The 21,223-nt window shown below is 35.5% G+C and overlaps 1 protein-coding gene across 9 annotated transcripts in view; it reads left to right on the forward strand.

Annotated features, from left to right (window-relative positions):
- The window catches only part of SLC4A10 (solute carrier family 4 member 10), a gene marked incomplete at both ends in the record, with an annotated part of 310,841 nt that overhangs the window by 199,766 nt on the left and 89,852 nt on the right, over positions 1 to 21,223 (forward strand). For all 9 annotated transcript variants that reach the window (XM_082841780.1, XM_082841783.1, XM_082841781.1 and 6 more), the window contains 4 exons: positions 2,355 to 2,512; positions 5,549 to 5,636; positions 10,252 to 10,398; positions 18,729 to 18,829. In XM_082841780.1, the coding sequence (XP_082697906.1) occupies positions 2,355 to 2,512; positions 5,549 to 5,636; positions 10,252 to 10,398; positions 18,729 to 18,829 (494 nt within the window). The remainder of the gene's footprint in view (positions 1 to 2,354; positions 2,513 to 5,548; positions 5,637 to 10,251; positions 10,399 to 18,728; positions 18,830 to 21,223) is intronic.

Consider the following 21,223-nt stretch of genomic DNA (forward strand, 5'->3'; position numbering starts at 1 on the left):
TAGGTTGCCAAATAAGGTTCTTTATGAATCGTATGTTAACACAAATAAAAATATACAGGGCTATCCCAGGAATAATGTAATATATAATTGTATAATATAATAATATAATTAGATAATATGTTATATAATCTATTACCCCCAAATATATGACTACTCCAAGAATAATATAATGTAATGAGTATAATATAATGACTACTCTAGATATATATTATTTAACTATAATTTATTACATTTTAAATCAAGGTAAATTTGCTAATCCTGAAATTAAATTCAGTATATTTAATGCATTTTTTCAGTAACAGATATCAATCAATGATATATTAGGTATTGTATAATGCAAAAAATAATATGTAAGGACCATGTATTTTCTTTTATAAAATTAAGCTATTTTAGCATACTGGTACTCCTTGATTTAATTAAATTGAATCTTAAAGCAGTCATGTGTATAATTGCCACCTGCCTGAGGTACAGACACTAATAGTTAAGGCTATGGCATTTGTCAAGAAATAAATGAATTCACAGAAAGTTTTCCAGGTTGAACTTAAACTTCTCATTAGAGTTATGACAAGTGTTACCAATATGACTCACACTGATTATCAATTATATATTTTCTTAATAAGCTATTTTCTCATTTTAAATTTTGTTCCAGTGTATTAACATTGTATAATTGTTATTTTTATTGGGGGGGGAAACTTAATAGTTTACTTTTTTAGGCTCTGAGAGACTTATCTCCATAAGTCTTTATTATGTTTTTCTCACAGGGCTAATAGTGTATAGGTATTACGAGCTTACAAATTTGTATTTGGAAGCAAATTTTTAGGTTAAAAACTTTGGAATTTATAATCTTTTTCTTTAAATAGAACATTGCTTCTATTTGATATTTTTAGTGAAGTACTGTGGATTATATTTAATCCTTTTGATAAAATGTATACTTCATATAATGGGTTTCATGTTTTGTGGCTCCCTTATCTTACAGAAAATTAAGTAGTTATAAACCTTCTAAATAGCTGTGCTGTGGTCTTGATTTCAGAAAACAACAAATTTAATGTAGTCACTAAAGTCTGGCTATGGACATCCTCAGGTATTCCTCCTAAAAGTTTTAATTTTTCTTTCCTTTTAAACTGCTGGGAAAAAATATTCTCAAATCATTAAATTTGCAGAAGAAATATCTGACCGAAAAAAAGGTCTTGTTGGCCTCATGGTATTTGCCAGAGCTCTTCTCTCTCTCCCTCTCTCCTCTTCTTCCTCCTGTTAATTTTCCCCTCCCTTCCCCTCCACTTCCTCCTCGTCCCCTCAGCCCCCTCTCTCTCCTTCTTTCTCCTTCTCCTTCGTTTCCTTCTCTCTGTCTCTGTCTCTCCTCTTCCCACTTTGATCTTTGGTCCCCATTTCATTAACATGAGAGCATAAAAACAATTATTACAGCAGTTAAACTATTATTCTCCCTGCAAACAGGTTTCCATTAAAAGCAACTCAAATGAGTTAGAAACAAGAAATAGGCCTTGTAAAATTGACTTTAAAATCACTGCTTGGTTTTCACTGAGGCTCTCTGTATGAAAATTGATATTTATGCTTAAGAATATTTTACATTCATTTTCAGACTTCACCCTTTACTCCAAGCATTTCTTTTTTGTTAATGATACTTTTGTTTTGTGTGCATTCATTTCAGTCACAGACATTTCATATCAGAAATTCAACAATGGCTCTTCAGCAGCTCCAAATGTTAATATTTTTATTCTTGTTTCCTTTGCTCTGCCATATCTAAATTCTCTGGTGAGAAATTAAAATTGAAGATTGATCAAGCCAAGTAGAGAATGTGAAGGATATAGAACAATGAAGATAAAGTTGAAGACTAAAGTCATAATTTATACTATAAGGAGAATCATGATTATATTTCTTTTGAAATAGGCATATTTTGAATATTAATTCATTGAATGTATTGTGCACAAAATTAAGATAATGTACTATGCAAATATTTAAATCTATTGACAAATGCTAGTTAAATTAAAATTAAAGTATATTCATTTAATTGAACACATACTTCTTTCTCCCTGAAAATTTCAAAATCACTGATGCTGAAAAAGAATCTTTTCAAAATATTGAATAGAGAAACTAGAGTATTCAACGTATTAATGACAAATTAGAAAAATACGAGGTAAAAGAAAAAAGTTTTTTTTTTAAAGGGCAAGTAAGATGTTGAACTATTTTTAAATTTATTTAAACTATATTTATATAAGCAATATTTATTTAAACTATATTTATTGATGGGTTACCATGTGTGAAATACTGTGCTAGGATATGATTTAACAAATTTTTCCAATTTTGATTTACCTTTTTTTACTTTGTGATGATCTCAGGTTGATCTGCATTTTATGAAGAAGATTCCTCCAGGTGCTGAAGCTTCAAACATCTTAGTTGGGGAATTGGAGTTTTTGGATCGAACTGTAGTTGCGTTTGTCAGGTTGTCTCCAGCTGTACTGCTTCAAGGACTGGCTGAAGTCCCAATCCCAACCAGGTACAAAGTATAAGAGCATCTTTTGCACTTTTCTTAAGCCATTTATTTGTGGGAAAAAAGGTGTAAATATAGTTTCCTCTGAGAGTTTTTTCTAGAAACTAAAGTGTAATCAACAAAACTATTGTTTCTTCTTGTTTGTGGAGGAGGGCAAAAAGTGCTTTAAAAATTATTCAGTCCTTTCCTCCTTCCTCTCAAATTTCTATGTTTTCTTTTAGGCATGCTCCTCATCTCTGACTACCCTGGTCTATATCACCATATAAATCCTTTCTTACAATTTTGGTGAAAAGTGATAAAGTATTAGGCTTTTCTCAAAGATTGCATTAGACTGTGGGATCCTGTATATGAGTGTGATCGTACTTAAAAAGATCAAAGTTTTCAAGGCCTGCCTTATGCTTGACTGAGTAGGCCCTCAGAGTACATGTAAGTGCCATCATTAGGATACTACCTGCTGTATCTAATGTACTATAAGATTCAATCTTAGGCACAGTATACTTCACATACATAGAGTCTTAAGAATCATTCGTAGTAGCATCATGGTACTGTGGTTGAATCTGAATCAAAAGTACAAATTTAATTTGATTACCTGAACTTGTTTTTCATTCAGCTGTACATAAAAACTAACAACTTTACCACAATACAAACTGAATTTTGTTGTTTATTATTTATCTCTATGTTATAGAGATAAAACTGTCCATGGGCAAATTGAAAAAAGAATATTGTCTACAGAACATTAGGTTCCTAGCAATTCCTCCAGGGGACCTTGTTTTCTTTCCTTCTCCCTCCATCAAATGCGATTCCTGTATATAGACAGCCTTTTACTCTGATCCTGTTCCTATAGCAAAACATATCTATGTAGGGCCCCATTTCCTACGTGACTGCTGCCCTTTGTTTGATGCTATAATTATTTCAGATGCTGTTAATATGCCTCCTCGTCCAAACACTGAATGCCTTAGCCAAGTTAAATTGATGAAAAGTTCAGTGCTGTGGCAACTGGGTTTGTAGAATGTTTCTTCTATGGACCTTTGGCCTTAAAACATAGCAGTTTACATCACTCTGTGTTTTGATTGTGGTTAAGATATTCCAAAAATATGGAGTAGTTTAGTCAGGAGAGGCCTCATTTTATTAGAGCTCAGCTGACTGGAAGGGGAATCAGTGTTTGAGTGCCTCTTCCTGAATCTGTGGAAGAACAGATTTGAGGCAGGTAGCTAGTTACCAATTCAAGTTATAGAGAGAAGTGTCTGTTCATCCTGTTGGAGGGCTACTGAGACTTCTGATACATACCAACTTTTATTAAAAAAGGGGAAGGATGAACTGGGCACATTAAGGTGGCCTCTGACTGTATGATCAAGGCTGCATTTTTCTATTTACACCCTGTAATCTATTCAGAGTTTCTGGGAATTTGGGATTCAGATTTAAGATGTGAAACTTACTAACCATAGAGGTATTACTTTAGTAGATTAAAATTCTTTTTCATCTTCCAAGAAGTGCATTCTTGTTCTACCACTTAGGAAGGTATCCGATGAACTCTGAGTAAATGATGGATATTTATGACAATGATAGCTCTTGTGTTTCAAAGGAAAGAAAAGGAAAATTCCCAGGAGTAGAGAAAAGCCATAATGGGGTTATATACCCTCACTTTGAAAACTGTAAAGGTTTAGGTGACCTCATTTCATACTGACATAGCAAAATGTGTCTACAGAACAATGGAGGAAAAATTAGGGGCACAGTAGAGTCACTGTATGAGGAGAGGTTTAAAAGACTAGACTAGCTTGGAAAGGTGAAAAATAGAAGATTAGTTAGACAAATAAAATAAAGAAAGCCATTCAAGGTTCCTAATTATCCTTTCTTAGGAGGACAAAAGGGCACACCGTGTATATAACAGTAGCACCTAGTAAAAATGTCAGAAAATAATTTTAGGACTTTATAAATAGCCCATGGAATAGAAACCTGAAAAGTAGCAGGATGTACATAGGTTAGGAAGTTTCTTGAAAGTACTATACTTGATAAAGCATCTGCCACCACACTAAATTATTCCTGTTTTAAATGTATAGTAGACATTTCTGTATAGCAGAAGTTGACTTGGATTCAGTAACATCTGACACAAAAAGTTAATGTCACATCCTCTAAGACTGTGTAATATATGCATCATGTAAAAACATGTACAATCTCTAAAGTTTATAACTAAATGAAAGGTAGAATTGTAGTACCTATTTTAGCACACTTTAAAAAGCCATTAGTCTTCACGTTTAAGAGCAAGAACCATTTAACAAATGAATACTGTAGAGTTATATTACAGAATATAGGTCATCTTAAAATTCTCACAATTTCCCTGTAGCATTGACCTTTTCAGAGATAAGACAATTACTGGTCCTCCAAAGTTAAAACACATGTTGATTTCTTCAAAAGCTCCAGTTGTGATGATGTATTTGCTAGACTTTCAACCTAATTGAGATGGAATGTCACAGTTCAGCTGCTACTTTTATTCCTGCAGCATTGGAATTAATAGTTTTTTTTTTTATCCTAACTGATCTTTGATTCCCGGCAATCATTTTTTCTATTTAATGTAAATTTACGTACACCTACTGGTTTTTTGACCCTATGTTCTTTCATTGTTTATACTACTGTATTACCTTTTCCCCCTTCTACCTAATTCTACAATTTACATATCAGTGAGTTCTCTTTCTTACAATTCAGAAAGGTCTAATCAGATTTTACTTTTCTCAACTTTCTCCTCTAAGGATTATAGAATCCTAAAACTTCACACTAACAACTGTATGGGCACGATAGGTAACTAAATGAAGGAAACAGAGCAAAGTAACCACGATTCCAATTGCTCAAGGATCTCAAGCATGAGTCATTTTGAAACATCATAAAATATTTGAAAACCGGTAATAATAACCTGTGGAAAAATATGGAACTATTTTACATCGAAATCCCTATCTTCAGTAATTCCTTTGAGATGAGTGATTCTGTACTACTAAAATTATTTTTTATTTCTACCTTGAAACATTTGTGTCTTTTTCTTCTTAATTACAGATTTTTGTTCATTCTTCTGGGACCCCTGGGAAAGGGGCAACAGTACCATGAGATTGGCAGATCAATTGCAACCCTAATGACAGATGAGGTATTTATTCAAGTTCATTGGGAACATTTCCCTTTACTAGGTACACCTAACTTTTGGAGTTCTGTATTCATGACAGTTTGCTGTGAATCAGATTTCTCTGTATTGAATTCCCCTTCTTTTAAATGCTTGTACTATAAAATTTCCTTTGGAAAAATTTGTTGAAAAGGGGTAATAAATTCACACACATGAACATTTTGAAACCTCATACTCTAAAGAAAATTTGTTAGTTAGTGACATTTAGAATGTATTTATTAATATTCCCCTTGTAGCATATGTGTTGCCAAAGTGATCACCATTGTAAATATCACTGCAGGTCTTGTTTGGGGCAAAATAATTTTAAGGTCTCAAAAAAAACCAAATACAATGTCAGTTTATCTGAATAGTATACATGACACCAAAAGCCATGCAACGTCTATCAACTCTCTTTATAATTGCCTAAATGTAGATGTTTTTAACCTGGGAGTCTTTTAACCATTAGAGGAGCTGAAGATTTCAAGAGGCCTGTGATCGCTGATACAGCCCACAAATTTTTCTATGTACAAAAATTTGTGTGTAGTTTTCTTGGACTGGAAAAAGCTTTCATCAGCTTCTCAAAGAGATATATGTCTCAGAAATGTAAGATCATAAAAATAAACATAAAAAGTAGTATCATATAACTGGTTTCTTGGATTCTACAGCATGTTATGAAAATCTGTTTTTATTATTTTATTGTTTTTATTGTAAAAGAAGAGCATATGCAAAAATCACAGACGGGACATAAATTCAAAAGTCAGTAGTAAATAACAAAGAGATTATACATTTCTAGAATATCATCCAAATAATTTAATAATGTGTTTATTGAAATACATGGCTTCTGATACTTGAAATCTTTGAAAAGAGCTAATTAGTATTACATATAACTTTTCCTAGTTTTATGAAATCTGAAAATTTGAACTTGTGTTTGGGGTTCAATATTAATTCTTCTATTATATCTGTTCAAATTATGTTTACTGTTTTATATGAATTAGTTATTGATATTTACACATAGGAAACCAAAAGCTAGAAGAAAAACATTTTTTTCATCTGTTTCAGAAAGAACCAACTTAATGAGTGTATCAGTTTCCTATGCATAAAAAATTACCACAAACTGGGTAATTAAAACAAAAGTAATTTATTTTTTCATATTTTGGGAGGCCAGAAGTCTGAAGTCAAAATGTCAGCAGGGCTACATTCTCTCTGGAGCCTCTAGGGGAAAGTCTTTCCCTGTCTCTCCAGCTTCTGGTGGCTCCTGTCATTCCATGGCTTGTAGCAGCAAAATTCCAGTCTCTGCCTTTGTCTTCACATGGCCTTCTCCCCTGTGTTTCTGTGTGTCTTCTCCTTTTCTGTCTCTTTATGTCTCTTATAAGGACACATGTCATTAGATGTAGGGCCCACCCTAATCCAGGATGATCTCATCTTGAGATCCTTAATTACATCTGCGAAGACCCTTATTCCAAATAAGATCACTTTCTGAAGTTCAGGTGGACACATATTTTGAGAAGACACTACTTAGCCTACTATAAAGAGTAACATATTCTGTTGAGGAAATCTGGGAGAAGACAGGAGAGTGACAAAAGGGCTTCATGAGTTCCACAAACCTGTTCTAGTAGAACTCTCTATGAGAAGGCACTGACAGTATCTTTACTTTTAGTGTTTCCATATTGATTAATATTTTGCAATTTTTACAGTATTGAAAAATAAATGACACTGTGTCATAATTTAACTACTGTCACTTTCATGCACATATGTTTCATAGTATATTATGTTTCCACATCTAAGACATTAAGATATTACATTGAGATATCTCTGGGGCATGGGACATCTTATGTGGTGAGAGGAGCATATTGTGCATAAATACTCAAGTTATCTCTCTTCCTAACACTTCCTTTCCCCAATTAGGAGTCAAGATTTTCTCGAAAGAAAAGAGTCAATTCCAAAGTTATTGACTAATCAAGTAGACATAGAACAACAGAGAAACATGCATGGTTTTAAAATTTTAGATTTAGAATGAGAGCAGAGAAAGGACTTCCATCTGTTTCCTTGGTAAATGAGAACTACCTAATTTGAGAACAAGCATCAGCTCTTGAATGAAGGCATAAACATGAATCCTTTAGACTTGAAAGTTTAGAGCTTAGCTTTGGGGCAATTTATTTAACTCTCTGTGAGCAGTGGGATAGAGAAGCAGAAACTCAGCCAGAAAGTTACTCCAAAAATGAGAGCTGTTAATTATAATAGGACATTTAAATTAAATTATGATAGTACATTCATTGAATATTAAAAAAAATGTTTAAATACTTTTAAAAGAGAAAAAAAGTTTTTATTGTTCAAAGCCCAGGTGGAGAAATTGTTCTGCTTATATAACTGCTTTGAAATACATTGAACAATTATACTCATTAAGAATAAAATTCAATATGTTGATTCTGGGCTTCCCTGGTGGCGCAGTGGTTGAGAGTCCGCCTGCTGATGCAGGGGACATGGGTTCGTGCCCCGGTCTGGGAAGATCCCACATGCCGCAGAGCTGCTGGGCCCGTGAGCCATGGCCGCTGAGCCTGCGCGTCCAGAGCCTGTGCTCTGCAACGGGAGAGGCCACAACAGTGAGAGGCCCAAGTACCGCAAAAAAAAAAAAAAAAAGTTGATTCTTACAGTTTACTTTAGTTAAGAAAATGGTGAATTGTATTGCCCTATTAAGCTGTAAATTCCATGAGAGCAGTTACCACTTAATATTCATTTTTGTTCCCTGATTTTGTCAGGTGCTCAAATAAATATTTGTTGACTAAGCTCTGTTTGTTCTTCTCCGGTCTGTAGCAGGAACTTCTTGTAGGTAGACTGTCTTTTCCTTTTGTATCTTCAAACTTAATGTAGTGTCTGGCCCTCAGTCAGGGTTCAGTAAATTTTTGTTTAAACGAATTAATGACTGAATGTTCTAGTCATCCTAGCAACACCTTATCTTGAGTCAGTGTAATCTATTTTCTTCCTTCCTGTTGAGCATTACTAGAAAGAAATCATATGATTTTGTTTATTGGCGCTACTACCAATTTATTAATCCTTTTATATAGTCTTAAAAATTATTAAGCATTCCAAAGAGCTTTTGTTTATATAGATAAGTATGCTGATATTTATCATGAGAACTGAAAACTGAGAATTTTAAAATGTATATTTGTGAACTTATTTTAAAATAATAGTAAAGTCATTGTATATTAACATAAATAACATAGTTTTATAAAAACAAAAGCCAAAGCAAAATCAAGGGATTATTTTTCTTTTTCTTGTTTTGGATTTTTGCACCAACAATTTTCTCTATCACCTAGCTCTTAAGTCAACACTGACTTGTTCCGTTCAATTAGCAAACATGCCCAACATATAGTAGCTACTTAAGAAATACATATGAAATAAAAGTCCAGGTTTTTCCCATCCTTAAAATTTCTTACTCCTTAACATAGCATGTACCACTGAAATGTTGAATGAATCTGAATCTCAACAGTTTTGAAAGACTGATCTCTACTTGGTCCTGAATATCATAACTTCATTTATCTCAGTGTGTTACAGTATGATTTTTGTCACTACCACTCTACTGAAACTGCTTTCTGTAAGGTCACCATTTACGAAGTATACTATCCTGTGTTCAGTACTTATGTCACTTGATCTCTTACTGGCATTTGACATTATTGAACACCTCTTTTTTTTTTTTTTCTCTTGAAGAACAGCAAAAATTATGTGCTTTGTTTTGACACTAAATCTTTGAGGTTTGTATTATTGCTTACCCTGAGGTAATAAATATATCCTTCTATATTCTGTCCAATGAGTTTAATACTTTAACTCTCATATTTAAGTTTTTAATACCTAGAATTGCTTTTTGTGTGGGATGTGGGTAAAGATCCAATTTCACTTTTATATAATTACTTGGCTTATTATCATTTATTGATTAGTCCATCATTTATTCAATGTTAGCATTAGTTTATGCCACGGTATAAATATTGTTAAAATTTCTAATATGTTCTATAAATTTTTATCTCTATTTTAAAGCAAGGGCTTTTTTCAGGAAGTTTGATTTACACATATTTAAACAATGTTTGCCAAACTTGAATCATTAATTCTAGTTTAATGAGCTTCCGTCTATCCTCCTTTCCCTTCTCTCTCTCTTTTTTTTTTTTTTTTTTTGCGGTACATGGGCCTCTCACTGTTGTGGCCTCTCCCATTGCGGAGCACAGGCTCCGGACGCGCAGGCTCAGCAGCCATGGCTCACGGGCCCAGCCGCTCCGCGGCATGTGGGATCTTCCCAGACCGGGGCACGAACCCGTGTCCCCTGCATCGGCAGGCGGACTCTCAACCACTGATCCACCAGGGAAGCCCCTCCTTTCCCTTCTCTTACTCTTGCCACCAGAAATTTCAACATTCACCTAGCATTCTAAGAAAAAATAAGTGTGTGCAATCATAGAATAAACTAAGCTATAATATTTTACACTAAAAACTTCTTTAGTTAGAGCTTCTTATTCAAATTGTTATAATCACATGTGAGATAACTGGGAGATGAAAACAAAGAACACATTAAGATTTTATAATTGTTTTTTATCTATAAATGATTATTTTCCTTCTTTAGGTATTTCATGATGTTGCTTACAAAGCTAAAGATCGTAACGACTTGGTATCAGGAATTGATGAATTTCTGGATCAGGTTACTGTTCTCCCTCCTGGAGAATGGGATCCAAGCATTCGAATAGAGCCTCCCAAAAATGTTCCTTCCCAGGTATGTATATACGAAAATACTCTTAAGACTACCATCATTTTGTTGTGTTTTTAATATATGTACTAAAATAGTATAACCAATCCAAAGATTCAAATGATTTAAATGATAACTTCTGTGATACTGTGATTTATAATATGAAACATGTATCTGGTCTTTGTCCCTATTTCTGGCAGAGAGCTCCTGAAATGCTTGGAATTTTCTAAGTGATGAAAGCAACAAAGATGTCTTTTGTTATGTTAATGAGGTTACTCCCTGGAGGTTACCTCCAGGGAGGTGAGAGGGGCTAGAGTTTGAGTTCAATCACCAATGGCCATTGGTTTAATCGATCATGTCTGTGTAATGAATCCTCCACAAACCCCCAAAGGGACAGGGTTCAGGGGGCTTCGGGGTTGGTGAACACATAGAGATTGGGAAGATTGGTGTGCCTGGAGAGGGTATGGAAGTTCCTTGACCTTTCCCCATGCCTTGTCCTATGCATCTCTTCCATCTGGCTGTTCCTGAGTTATATCCTTTTATAATAAAACTGGTGATCAAGTAAATAAAATGTTTCTCTGACTTCTATGAGCCACTCTAGCAAATTAGTTGAACCTGAGAAGGGGTTCATGGGAACCCTCAGATTTATAGCCAGTTGATCAGAAGCACCAGCAACAACCTGAAGTGGGGTCTGATAGGTGGGCAGTCTTGCAGGACTGAGCCCTCGCCCTGTGGAATCTGATGCTATCTCTGGGTAAATAGTGTCAGAAATGAGTTAAATTTCCCACCACATTTGAATTGGTACCCGAACCTAATAAATCTCTAAAAAGGCAGGGATATGAAGTTGTAAGATCTTCCTTCTTCCTATTCAACACAGATTTGGTGTATTGATGATATTCTACTAAATGACAGTCTCATATGCCTAGAAAGATTTTAGACCCACCTTAAAACATACTATACTGGAGGAAAATTGAAATTTTAATAAAAATAGAAAATATGCTTGAGAAAAAGCTCATTACCGTCTTTCCATATTCTGATACATCACTTTGAAATTGGCAAGTGTTAGGAAAATTCAAAGGCATGGATTAGTCTTATTGCATGGAAAACTCCCTGTTTCTGCTAATCACATTTATGATTTGAAGAATTTTTTTAAATAATTCTATTGTTTCTATTACTTTTGTGTGGGCATATGGTGTGAAAATTGTAAAAATTCTCCCTATAAAAATCGAATGTGCATTTTACTTGTTATACAATGCAGAAAGATAGAAATAAAGACCGTTGCTGTTGTTTGGGGTGAGATTCTTATTGCAGGCATGTCTTTGTTGAGAGTGGTGGCCAAATGTCTTAAGCCCACTCATATTGCCATCTCTATTCCTGTTGAATCTGCCTCCTCCAACTCTCTCTGCTGTCATCTACCCAAGCCTTGCCTTTGGCTCTTGTCCCTGTGGAGTTCAGCTGCCTTAGTAGTTGACTGTGCTGCCTTAGTTGAAGCAACAGATGGCCTAATTGACCCAGCTCTAGACATAGAAGCTTTTCTGGTTAGCCAGAGGTGGGTAAATGAGCAGGTGTACTACTTAACCATTTCAGGTGATCTACTACTAAAATAAAGTAAGTTGCTTAAAGAGTAATTTTAACGGTTTAAATGGTCTTATTTTTGTACTTGCATACACCTTTGCACTTACAGTATTAGCAAAGGCAGTACAATGCTTCTTGAAGTAATAAGAAAGAATCTCTTTAATTGATGTTATTTGGAAAAATTTAGTGAAAATACTAATATGTTGAATATGAGACCTTAAAATTCACTTGTTAACACCAATTTGCTTTTCAAACATTAAAACTAAAGTCAAGCATTTTTTTAAAAATTTATTTATTTTATTTTTGGCTGCGTTGGGTCTTCATTGCTGCGTGCGGGCTTTCTCTAGTTGCGGCAAGCAGGGGCTACTCTTCGTTGCGGTGCGCTGGCTTCTCATTGCGGTGGCTTCTCTTGTTGCAGAGCATGGGCTCTAGACACGCGGACTTCAGTAGTTGTGGCACATGGGCTCAGTAGTTGTGGCTCACAGGCTCAGTAGTTGTGGCGCATGGGCTTAGTCGCTCCGCGGCATGTGGGATCTTCCTGGACCAGGGCTTGAACCCCTGTCCCCTGCATTGGCAGGCAGATTCTTTACCACTGCACCACTACGGAAGCCCTAAAGTCAAGCATTTTTGAAGCACCTTCCCTTTGAGAAATGATGTTTCTGAGGCAAGTGGAGGCATGGGAGCTTTGTATTTTCAAAATTAATTTTATGAGACTTTAAAACCAGGATTAATTGTTGGATTCTGGGTATTGAGAGGCAGTAGTAGAAAGAACATTGAATTAAGAATCAAGGCACCTGGATTCTGCTATTATCTATTTGTATGATCTTAAACAGATGCCATAACCTTTCTGTACTGGTGTTCTATATCAGTGTGTCCAACAGAACTTTCTGCAATGATAGAAATGTTCTATATCTATGCTATCTAATAAGCCAAGCCACTCCTGAGCACTAGAAATTTGGCTACTGCAACCGAGGAACTGAATTTTTAATTTTAATGAACTTAAATTTAAATAGCCATGTGTAGTTAGTTACTATAATGCTAGACAACACAATTTTATCTGATGAGTTTGAATTAGATACACTCTGTGTTTCTTTACATTAGTATTTTTTAAATGTATGTTGGAATTGAATAATAGATACTTTGAAACTATGTTTTCTTTGATTAAAATGAATTGAAATAAATTAAGCACTCTGACTTCCATTCATTCAAATAATATTTTCCTCCATGGGATAACCTCCATGGTTTTTATTCTTCCAGAATGTGCAAATCACAGTATTTTTAAATACTTTTTACTTGCAGTTAAGAGAAGAATAAACAGTCACCTCAAGGGATACCCTTGAAAATACTGTTAGAACATTGTGTCAGTCATTATAATCACTCCCTTGTGTATACCCTCAACTTCCTTGCTTTTCTCTCATGCCATTTACTTGCTTGTCAAAACCACAACACTGTGTGAGTTCATTTCTTTGGTCTATACCTCCATTGATGCAGCTGAGAGTGGCTGAAGGAAAACATACAACTACATTGACTAATCTCATATAATTCATGACCACATACCTCAGGTAGGCCCTTTATATCACAAGTTCATTATACTCTACTTCCCAACTTCAATCCATTCTCTACATTATTATCTCACACCTGTTTTCTCTCCTCAAACCTTCAGCACATGCTTTCTGACTTTCAGATGTTGACTTGCTTCCTACTTCCCTAAGAAAGTTAAAATAATCAAAAGAGAACTTCTGTAGATTCCCAAAACCATATTTGTCTACTGCCAGCACCTACATTCTCTGCCTTCCCATATATTACTATTGATGAATTATCCAAAGTCAGCCTTCTATCTGTGCAGTAGATCCCATCTCTTCACACCTACTCAAAAACATTACTCCCCAATCCTCCTCTTTCTCCCCTATATCATCAGGTCTTTTGTTCTGTATTATATCATTTTTATTAGCAAACAACATTGTTAATTTGTAAATCTTAAAAAAAGAATTCTCAATGCCACTATCACTGCCAGCTACTCATCCATTTCTTTGTTCCCTTCTATAACCCAATGCAACAGAAGAGTTCTCTGTACTATCTGCCTCCAATTCCTCTCCTCCAATTCTCTCATTTTTTAATTGAAATATAGTTGAAGTACAATATTATGTTAGTTTCAGGCATACAACATAGTGATTCGATGTTTAAATATATTACGAAGTGATCACCACAGTAAGTCTAATAACTATCTGTCCCCATATAAAATTATTACAGTGTTATTGACAACATTCTTATGCTGTGTAATACATCCCCATGACCTATTTACTTTCTAACTAGAAGTTTGTACCTCTTAATTCCCTTCACCTATTTCACCCATCCCCACACCTCCTCCCCTCTGGCAACCACCCATTTGTTCTCTGCGTCTATGCCTGTTTTTGTTTTGTTTGTTTGTTTGCTTTGTTTTCTAGATTCCACATATCAATGAGATTGTATGAGTACTTGTCTTTGTGTGACTTATTTCACTTACCATAATATCCTCTAGGTTCCATGCATGTTGTTGCAAATGGCAAGATTTCATTCTTTTTTATCCTTCAATTCTCTCTTGAACCTACCTCCATAGGGCATTTGCCCCCATCACTTTACTAAAATTGACTTACATGAAGGTCGCCAAAGACCTTCACAATGCTAAATTCCAAGGTCAATTTTCAGTCTATATTTTATTTAGCCTATCAATCAGCAGCCTTTGACAGAATTGATGACTCCCTTTTCCTTGATATATTTTCTTTTCTTTGGCTCCTGAAACCCCACACTCTTGGTTTTCTTTATACCTCACTGGTGACTCCTCAGTTTCATTTGCTGGTTGCCCCTCTTCTCTCTGATTTCTTTATATTGAAGTGATGCAGGGCTCAGTCCTTAGTGGTCTTCTCTCCTCTACACTCATTCTCTTGGTAATATCATCCAATCTTATAGCTTTAAATCCTCTCCCAAATTTATTTTTCACCTTGCACTTGCAAGTTACTTATCCAAATGCCTATCTTGTGTCTCTACTTGGGTGTCTTTTAGATATCTAAAATTCAACATGCCAAAGTTGGAACTGAATTATAGATTGCATTATTTCTGTACCTATATACATCTTTGCATTTATATTATAAAAGGCAATATAATGTTTCCTGAAGAATATAAGAAACTCTGATCTTTTCTCAAAATCTGTTCCATCTGTACCTTCCCATCTCAGTAAGTGTTAACTCCATACTTACAATTGACCAAACCAGAAACTTTAATTCTTCTCTCTTATACCTGACTTCAATTCTGCCAGGAAATACTCTTGGCATTGGCTTCAATATTTATCCAGAGTTATACGATTTCTCGCTGTTGCCACTGCCACCCCCCTAGTTCAAGCTACCACCATCTTTCTCCTGGATTACTGAAATAGCCTCCTAACCAGTCTCCTTGTTTCTACCCTTGGCCCCTAGAATCTGTTCTCAACACGGCAGCCAGTGTTAGGTCATGCTACTCCTTTCCTTAAAATCCTGCAAAAGCGCCTCATTTCATTGAGAATAAAAGCCAAATACTTACCATGTTCTACTAAACCTATAGAGTCTGGCTTCCCTTCACCTCTCAGTCGTCTTCTGTCTCTTTGTTGCTCACTCCTCTCCTTGGCCCCCCGCCTCCTTGTTCTTCAAACCCTGCAGCCACACTCCTGCCTTAAGTCTATCCCACTGGCTGTTCTTTGCCTGGCTGTTCCCCAGTTATTCTATGGCTAACTCTCTTGACTCCCTCAAGTTTTTCTCAAATGACACTCCATTTGTAATTCCCAGTTCCTCCTCCCTATACCTCACACCCCCCCCTTAGTCTGCTCTAAATTTTTACTTTTCCAGTTTTTATTTCTTTATTTTTTCTTTATTATATATTCTGCATTTGAAAAAACCATTTGATATCATATCTCTCTCTAGAATCTGGCATGTACATAATGCTACATGAATATGGACATCTCAAGGATCTTATTAAATCCACCAAACCTCTCTCAATCCCCAAAAGGAAGAAGCAGATCTGTTCAACGTTTCTTTCTAATAATTCACATTGGCGATATCAGAAGAAACTTGGAAACAAATTTTATTTATTTATTTACTTATTTATTAAAAAAATTTTTAAGACATCTTTTTAAAAAATTTATTTATGTTTTATTTATTTTTGGCTGCGTTGGGTCTTTGTTGCTGCACTCAGGCTTTCTCTCGTTGCGGCGAGTGGGGGCTACTCTTCGTTGCAGTGCACAGGCTTCACATTGCGGTGGCTTCTCTTGTTGCGGAGCACGGGCTCTAGGCACGCGGGCTTCAGTAGTTGTGGAGCATGGGCTTAGTTGCTCCGCGGCATATGGGATCTTCCAGGACCAGAGCTCGAAACTGTGTCCCCTGCATTGGCAGGCAGATTCTTAACCACTGCACCACCAGGGAAGCCCTATTTTTAATTTTTATTGAAGTATAGTTGATTTCAAACTTGTGTTAGTTTCAGATGTATAACAAAGTGATTCAGTTATTTATATATATATATACACACACACACACACATATATATATATATATATATATTCTTTTTTAGATTCTTTTCCATTATAGGTTATTACAAGATATTGAATATAGTTCCCTGTGCTATACAGTGGGTCCTTGTTGTTTATCCATTTTATATATAGTAGTGTGTATATTTTAATCCCAAACTCTCCCTGGTTTTTAATCTTTTTAACACACTATAGAATTAATTTACTTACATGTTTACTTGTTTACTGTTTGCCTTCCCCATTAGAACATAAGCTCCACAGGCCTGATTTGTCCCCAGGTATACAGTGGTGCAGCCTAGAACCTGACACAAATTGCCTCCCAATAAGTGTTTGTTGACTGAATTAATAAATGGTTTAATTTGCCTAGTCAGATATCTACTCACCTATTGATTTTACTTAAAATGTCTGGGGAATTCCCTAGCAGTACAGTGGTTAGGACTCGGCGCATTCACTGCCATAGCCCGGGTTCGATCCCTGGTCGGTGAACTAAGATCCTTCAGGCTGCGTGGCTTGGCCAAAAAAAAAAAAAAAAAAGTCTGAAAAACAAACAAACAAAAATTTCCTATATTTTCCTCGGAATATTCATTGGTACTATACATACACAATTCTTTTTTCAAAAACCTTTTTGCCTTACTAGAAGATGACCACTCCTTGAGAAAATTGTTACTTTAGAATGACAAATATCTTTCATGGCTTATCACTTGCCTTATCAGTGTATAGCTCTTCCCACTGTAAAACAATGAATTAATTTATGCAGTCAGAGATAATTCCCCAGAAGAACAAATATCACTTGCCTTCTGAGGCTTGCTAAGAAATCTTTCCCTAGGTGATTATTGGGTATTGAGAGTACTGAGGGCCACTATCACAGCCCTTTACTGTTGTATGATAGTTAATTTACCTGTAAAGGCCGTTCCTTCACCAGCTGACAGACATACTCTCTTTTATCTTTGAACTTCAATTCATTGTATCTATTTATATACCCAGGAAATTGCAAAATATTAAGCAATGAACTTTCCTATATTTTGTGCATTTCAAAATGTATTTTTTGTCATGTTTTAAATCTGTACCATTTTGTCTAAATGTCCCATTGTAATAAGATCATTTGATAATTCACACTTGTTCATGTTTACACTAAACACAAAGAACATGTTTACATGTTTACACTATTTTGGAATGGCAGTCAAGTAAAAAGTTTAATTTCACCATTAAAAAATTTTTTATTGTCCTTTAAAGCACTTTTGGGCTTCCCTGGTGGTGCAGTGGTTGAGAGTCCGCCTGCCGATGCAGGGGACACGGGTTCGTGCCCCGATCCGGGAAGATCCCACATGCCGCGGAGCAGCTGGGCCCGTGAGCCATGGCCGCTGAGCCTGCGCGTCCGGAGCCTGTTGCTCCGCAATGGGAGAGGCCACAACAGTGAGAGGCCCGCGTACCGCAAAAAAAAAAAAAAAAAAAATTATTGTCCTTTTAAGCACTTTTGAACACATTGGTGTGCTCCAAGATCACCAGTAGGTAGGATTTTCTGATTTTTTAAACTCTCTGTCACTGACAAAAGTGGGCGGAATAGACCTATGGGGAAACAGCACTTACATAACCTCAGTTAATTTGCCATTGGCTCAATTAGAAGCTTCCTTTTGCAATAGTCTTTTGGATGACTTTGTGTTGGAAAGAAGCTTGGGTAGGAGGATCTGAGCCAGGATCAGAGAGGGAAATATATTTTTAAAATAGCTAATGATAACAGTTAATGCTTATTGAACAGTTGAACTAGGCCAGGGATATAACACCACTAACACCTCTTCACCTCGACCTATCTTAAACCTGGTCTCGCTCTGTCCCCATTTCTTACTTTATTTTCTTTGTATCTCTATCTCTACCTGACATTGTAAGTTTATTGTTTGTCTCCACTAACATAATGCTTTTTCTTGCTCACCTTTACATCTATAGCATCCCATAAAAATGAATGGCACACACTAGGCACTCAATAATTAGTTGAAAGGATGAATTAATGTTCATCACCTTATTTCATTCTCTCAACCACACTGATAGGTACTGTTATTATCACCAGTAAAAGGAGGAGGGAACTTAGGCTTTAGGTGGCTAGATAACTTTCTAGAGGTCATATAACAAACAAGTAACAGAGCCTGGGTTCTTAGCCACTCTGCATATTATTGCCTCAAGGGAAAAAAAATTGTTTTTGTTATTTACAACTAGCACCTGAAATTCAAAAACAAAAACAAAACAAAAAAACTTCCCGCAGGAGAAGAGGAAGATTCCTGCTGTACCAAATGGAACAGCAGCTCATGGGGAAGCCGAGCCCCACGGAGGACATAGTGGACCTGAACTCCAGCGAACTGGAAGGTTAGTTAAAAGCCCTTGTATGGGACTTCAAAGACCGAATGATATATACCTTTTTTGTGTGTCGGGAATTGCTGTTTTGAGAACTAATTTGTTTTTATACTTTGGATACCTACTCTTTGGGGGATGAATATGCCAATTAATTTGATTTCTCTGTAGTTACTAATGATTGTCATTATTATTAAACCAGAACAGTGAATACACCATTCCATTTTAATATACCTAGTCTTTCATATTGCTATGCATTAAAACACATTCACAGATTCTTAGAATGAATAAGAAAACTGTCAGTTGCCCTTTCCAAAAGAGCCTGTTGAAAACTTCAAGCTCAGGATGGAAATGAAAATAAATACCAAGAACTCAGTCTTATAGACCCTGTCTCATTACATGCAAGTAGGATGTATATAATAGTATTTTTTATTTTTACGGTAGTAATTTGAAAGAGTTATATGATTTATTTTTCTAATCACACATCTTTGAAGAGATGAAAGCTTCAATTTATTTCTTAAAATGATTCTTTATGATGTTTTGACAGCTTGTCTCTCTCCAAGAAATGTGTGAGCAGAAAATCAGAACCTTTGGGTGGGTCTCTCTTCAGGGAATGTGTGCACACAGCCTCCATTATAATTGAAGGCAACTGCAGAGGCTTTGCAGGATTGGTGCTCCTCTCCCCTCAGGGCCATTTCCTGTACTGCTTTCACTGTGTCCTCTAAGATGACTTTCCAGTTCCTGACAACTCTGTGCATTTTAATTCTCCTGCGTTCTTTCCCTTTATCTATGTTTTGTCTCTGAGGAGATGTCTTCCTCAGGCTCCCGTACCTAATTTGAGATGGTTCAAACAATTTTTTCCTTTTCCCTGTACTAGAAACATTGTTACTCCTTCTGTTTACTTTCATATTTTCAAATGCTGTCTTTTTATTTCTGTTGTTTTTTTTTTTCTCTCTCTCTCAGGTGTAACATGCCACATAGCTTAGATTTTTTTCAAAGTTCACTTTTCCTTACTGCTTCCTAAATCCTCCCAGGTCACCAATATCCGGTATCTTCGCTTCTCCAGAGTTCTTCCACAGATTCTGTTGCTGACATGACTTGAAGTATCCATTACTCATCTGCTCTCCTGGAGTTGCTGGTGCACATCTGGGCTGCTCTTGCACTGTTCTCTGCAATGACCTCCCACTTCCGGATTTAGATTTATGCTGCTAAAAGCACGTTTATGACACAGTAATATAACAGCTATTTAGACTAATGTATACCCTAATAAGTAATTAATTAGAAAAGAGTGGTCTAATAGAAAGTACTATCAAACCTATAAATATTAACTACTAAGTAATAGTTCATAACCACCTCAAATTCTTTTGGGGATTAGGTGGGGTATAAATCATAACTGAATGAATAAATAGACTCGTAGATTAAATCTGTTCTGAATTGTGACTTTGGCAAGTTAACAAATCATTCAGAAATGATCCCCCAAATAAAAATTATGTATGTGTTTTACTAAACACAGGTAAAGGAACCTAACCTAAGATGATCTTTGCGTGTGTGAATTTCACAGGTTCTTTGCAAGCTTCTCTGAATTTTAAATGTCCTTTTTTTTCAATTGAAATTTCATTCTTCTCAACCTCTCCTACTCCACATCCCTCTGATGGAAACAATCACTAGAAAAACATAATGATTCTATCACTCACATAACAGTAAGATAGTTACTAATATGTTACTATTGTGCCTATATTAGGGCAATTAAAAATAATAGAATTTATTCTGAAGAGGTACATCTTTCAAGGCAAATCAGAATTTATTTCTCAAGAGAACAATCATTTTCGAGGTGATTCTTAGATTGCCAGATTATATTCCTATTTAGAAAATAAACAACAAGACTTTAATATTTTTCCATAAACCAAGTATATTTAGCATACTGGCAGTATGTTGAACATAATAGGTTTTTTTTAACCTCCATGTAGGAACTTAATCACAGCCTTATTCATTTTAATATGACATCTTTATCCCATAGAACACAAAGAGCTTTTGGTAGTCAAATGTTAAATCTGCATATTGTTATTAAATGTTCAAAGAATGAGAATAGCTGTTTAATGCTCTCATTCCTAACAGATTAAAAAGTTCCAGTCCTCAGATTTTAGGCAATATTTCACAATTTAATGCTTCTCTCTTCCCCACCCCCCCCCAAAAAAATCATCCTTCAAATGCTTTAATGTGGTTTTTGGATATATTTAGAACATACGCATTTTTCCCAAATAAGGTCATTATTGTCTTGTGAATGATAGATGTTTGAATATGTTTAGACAATAGTGGATCAAAAGTACATTTATCTAGGTTGCTTATTGTAAGGTCCCTGTCTTAGTTTCCTAAAAATGAAAACAACTCTGGAACTTACGTCTCTCTACT

Source organism: Leucopleurus acutus (genome assembly GCF_964270905.1).
Source record: "Leucopleurus acutus genome assembly, chromosome: 6".
NCBI classification, from domain to species: Eukaryota; Metazoa; Chordata; class Mammalia; order Artiodactyla; family Delphinidae; genus Leucopleurus; species Leucopleurus acutus.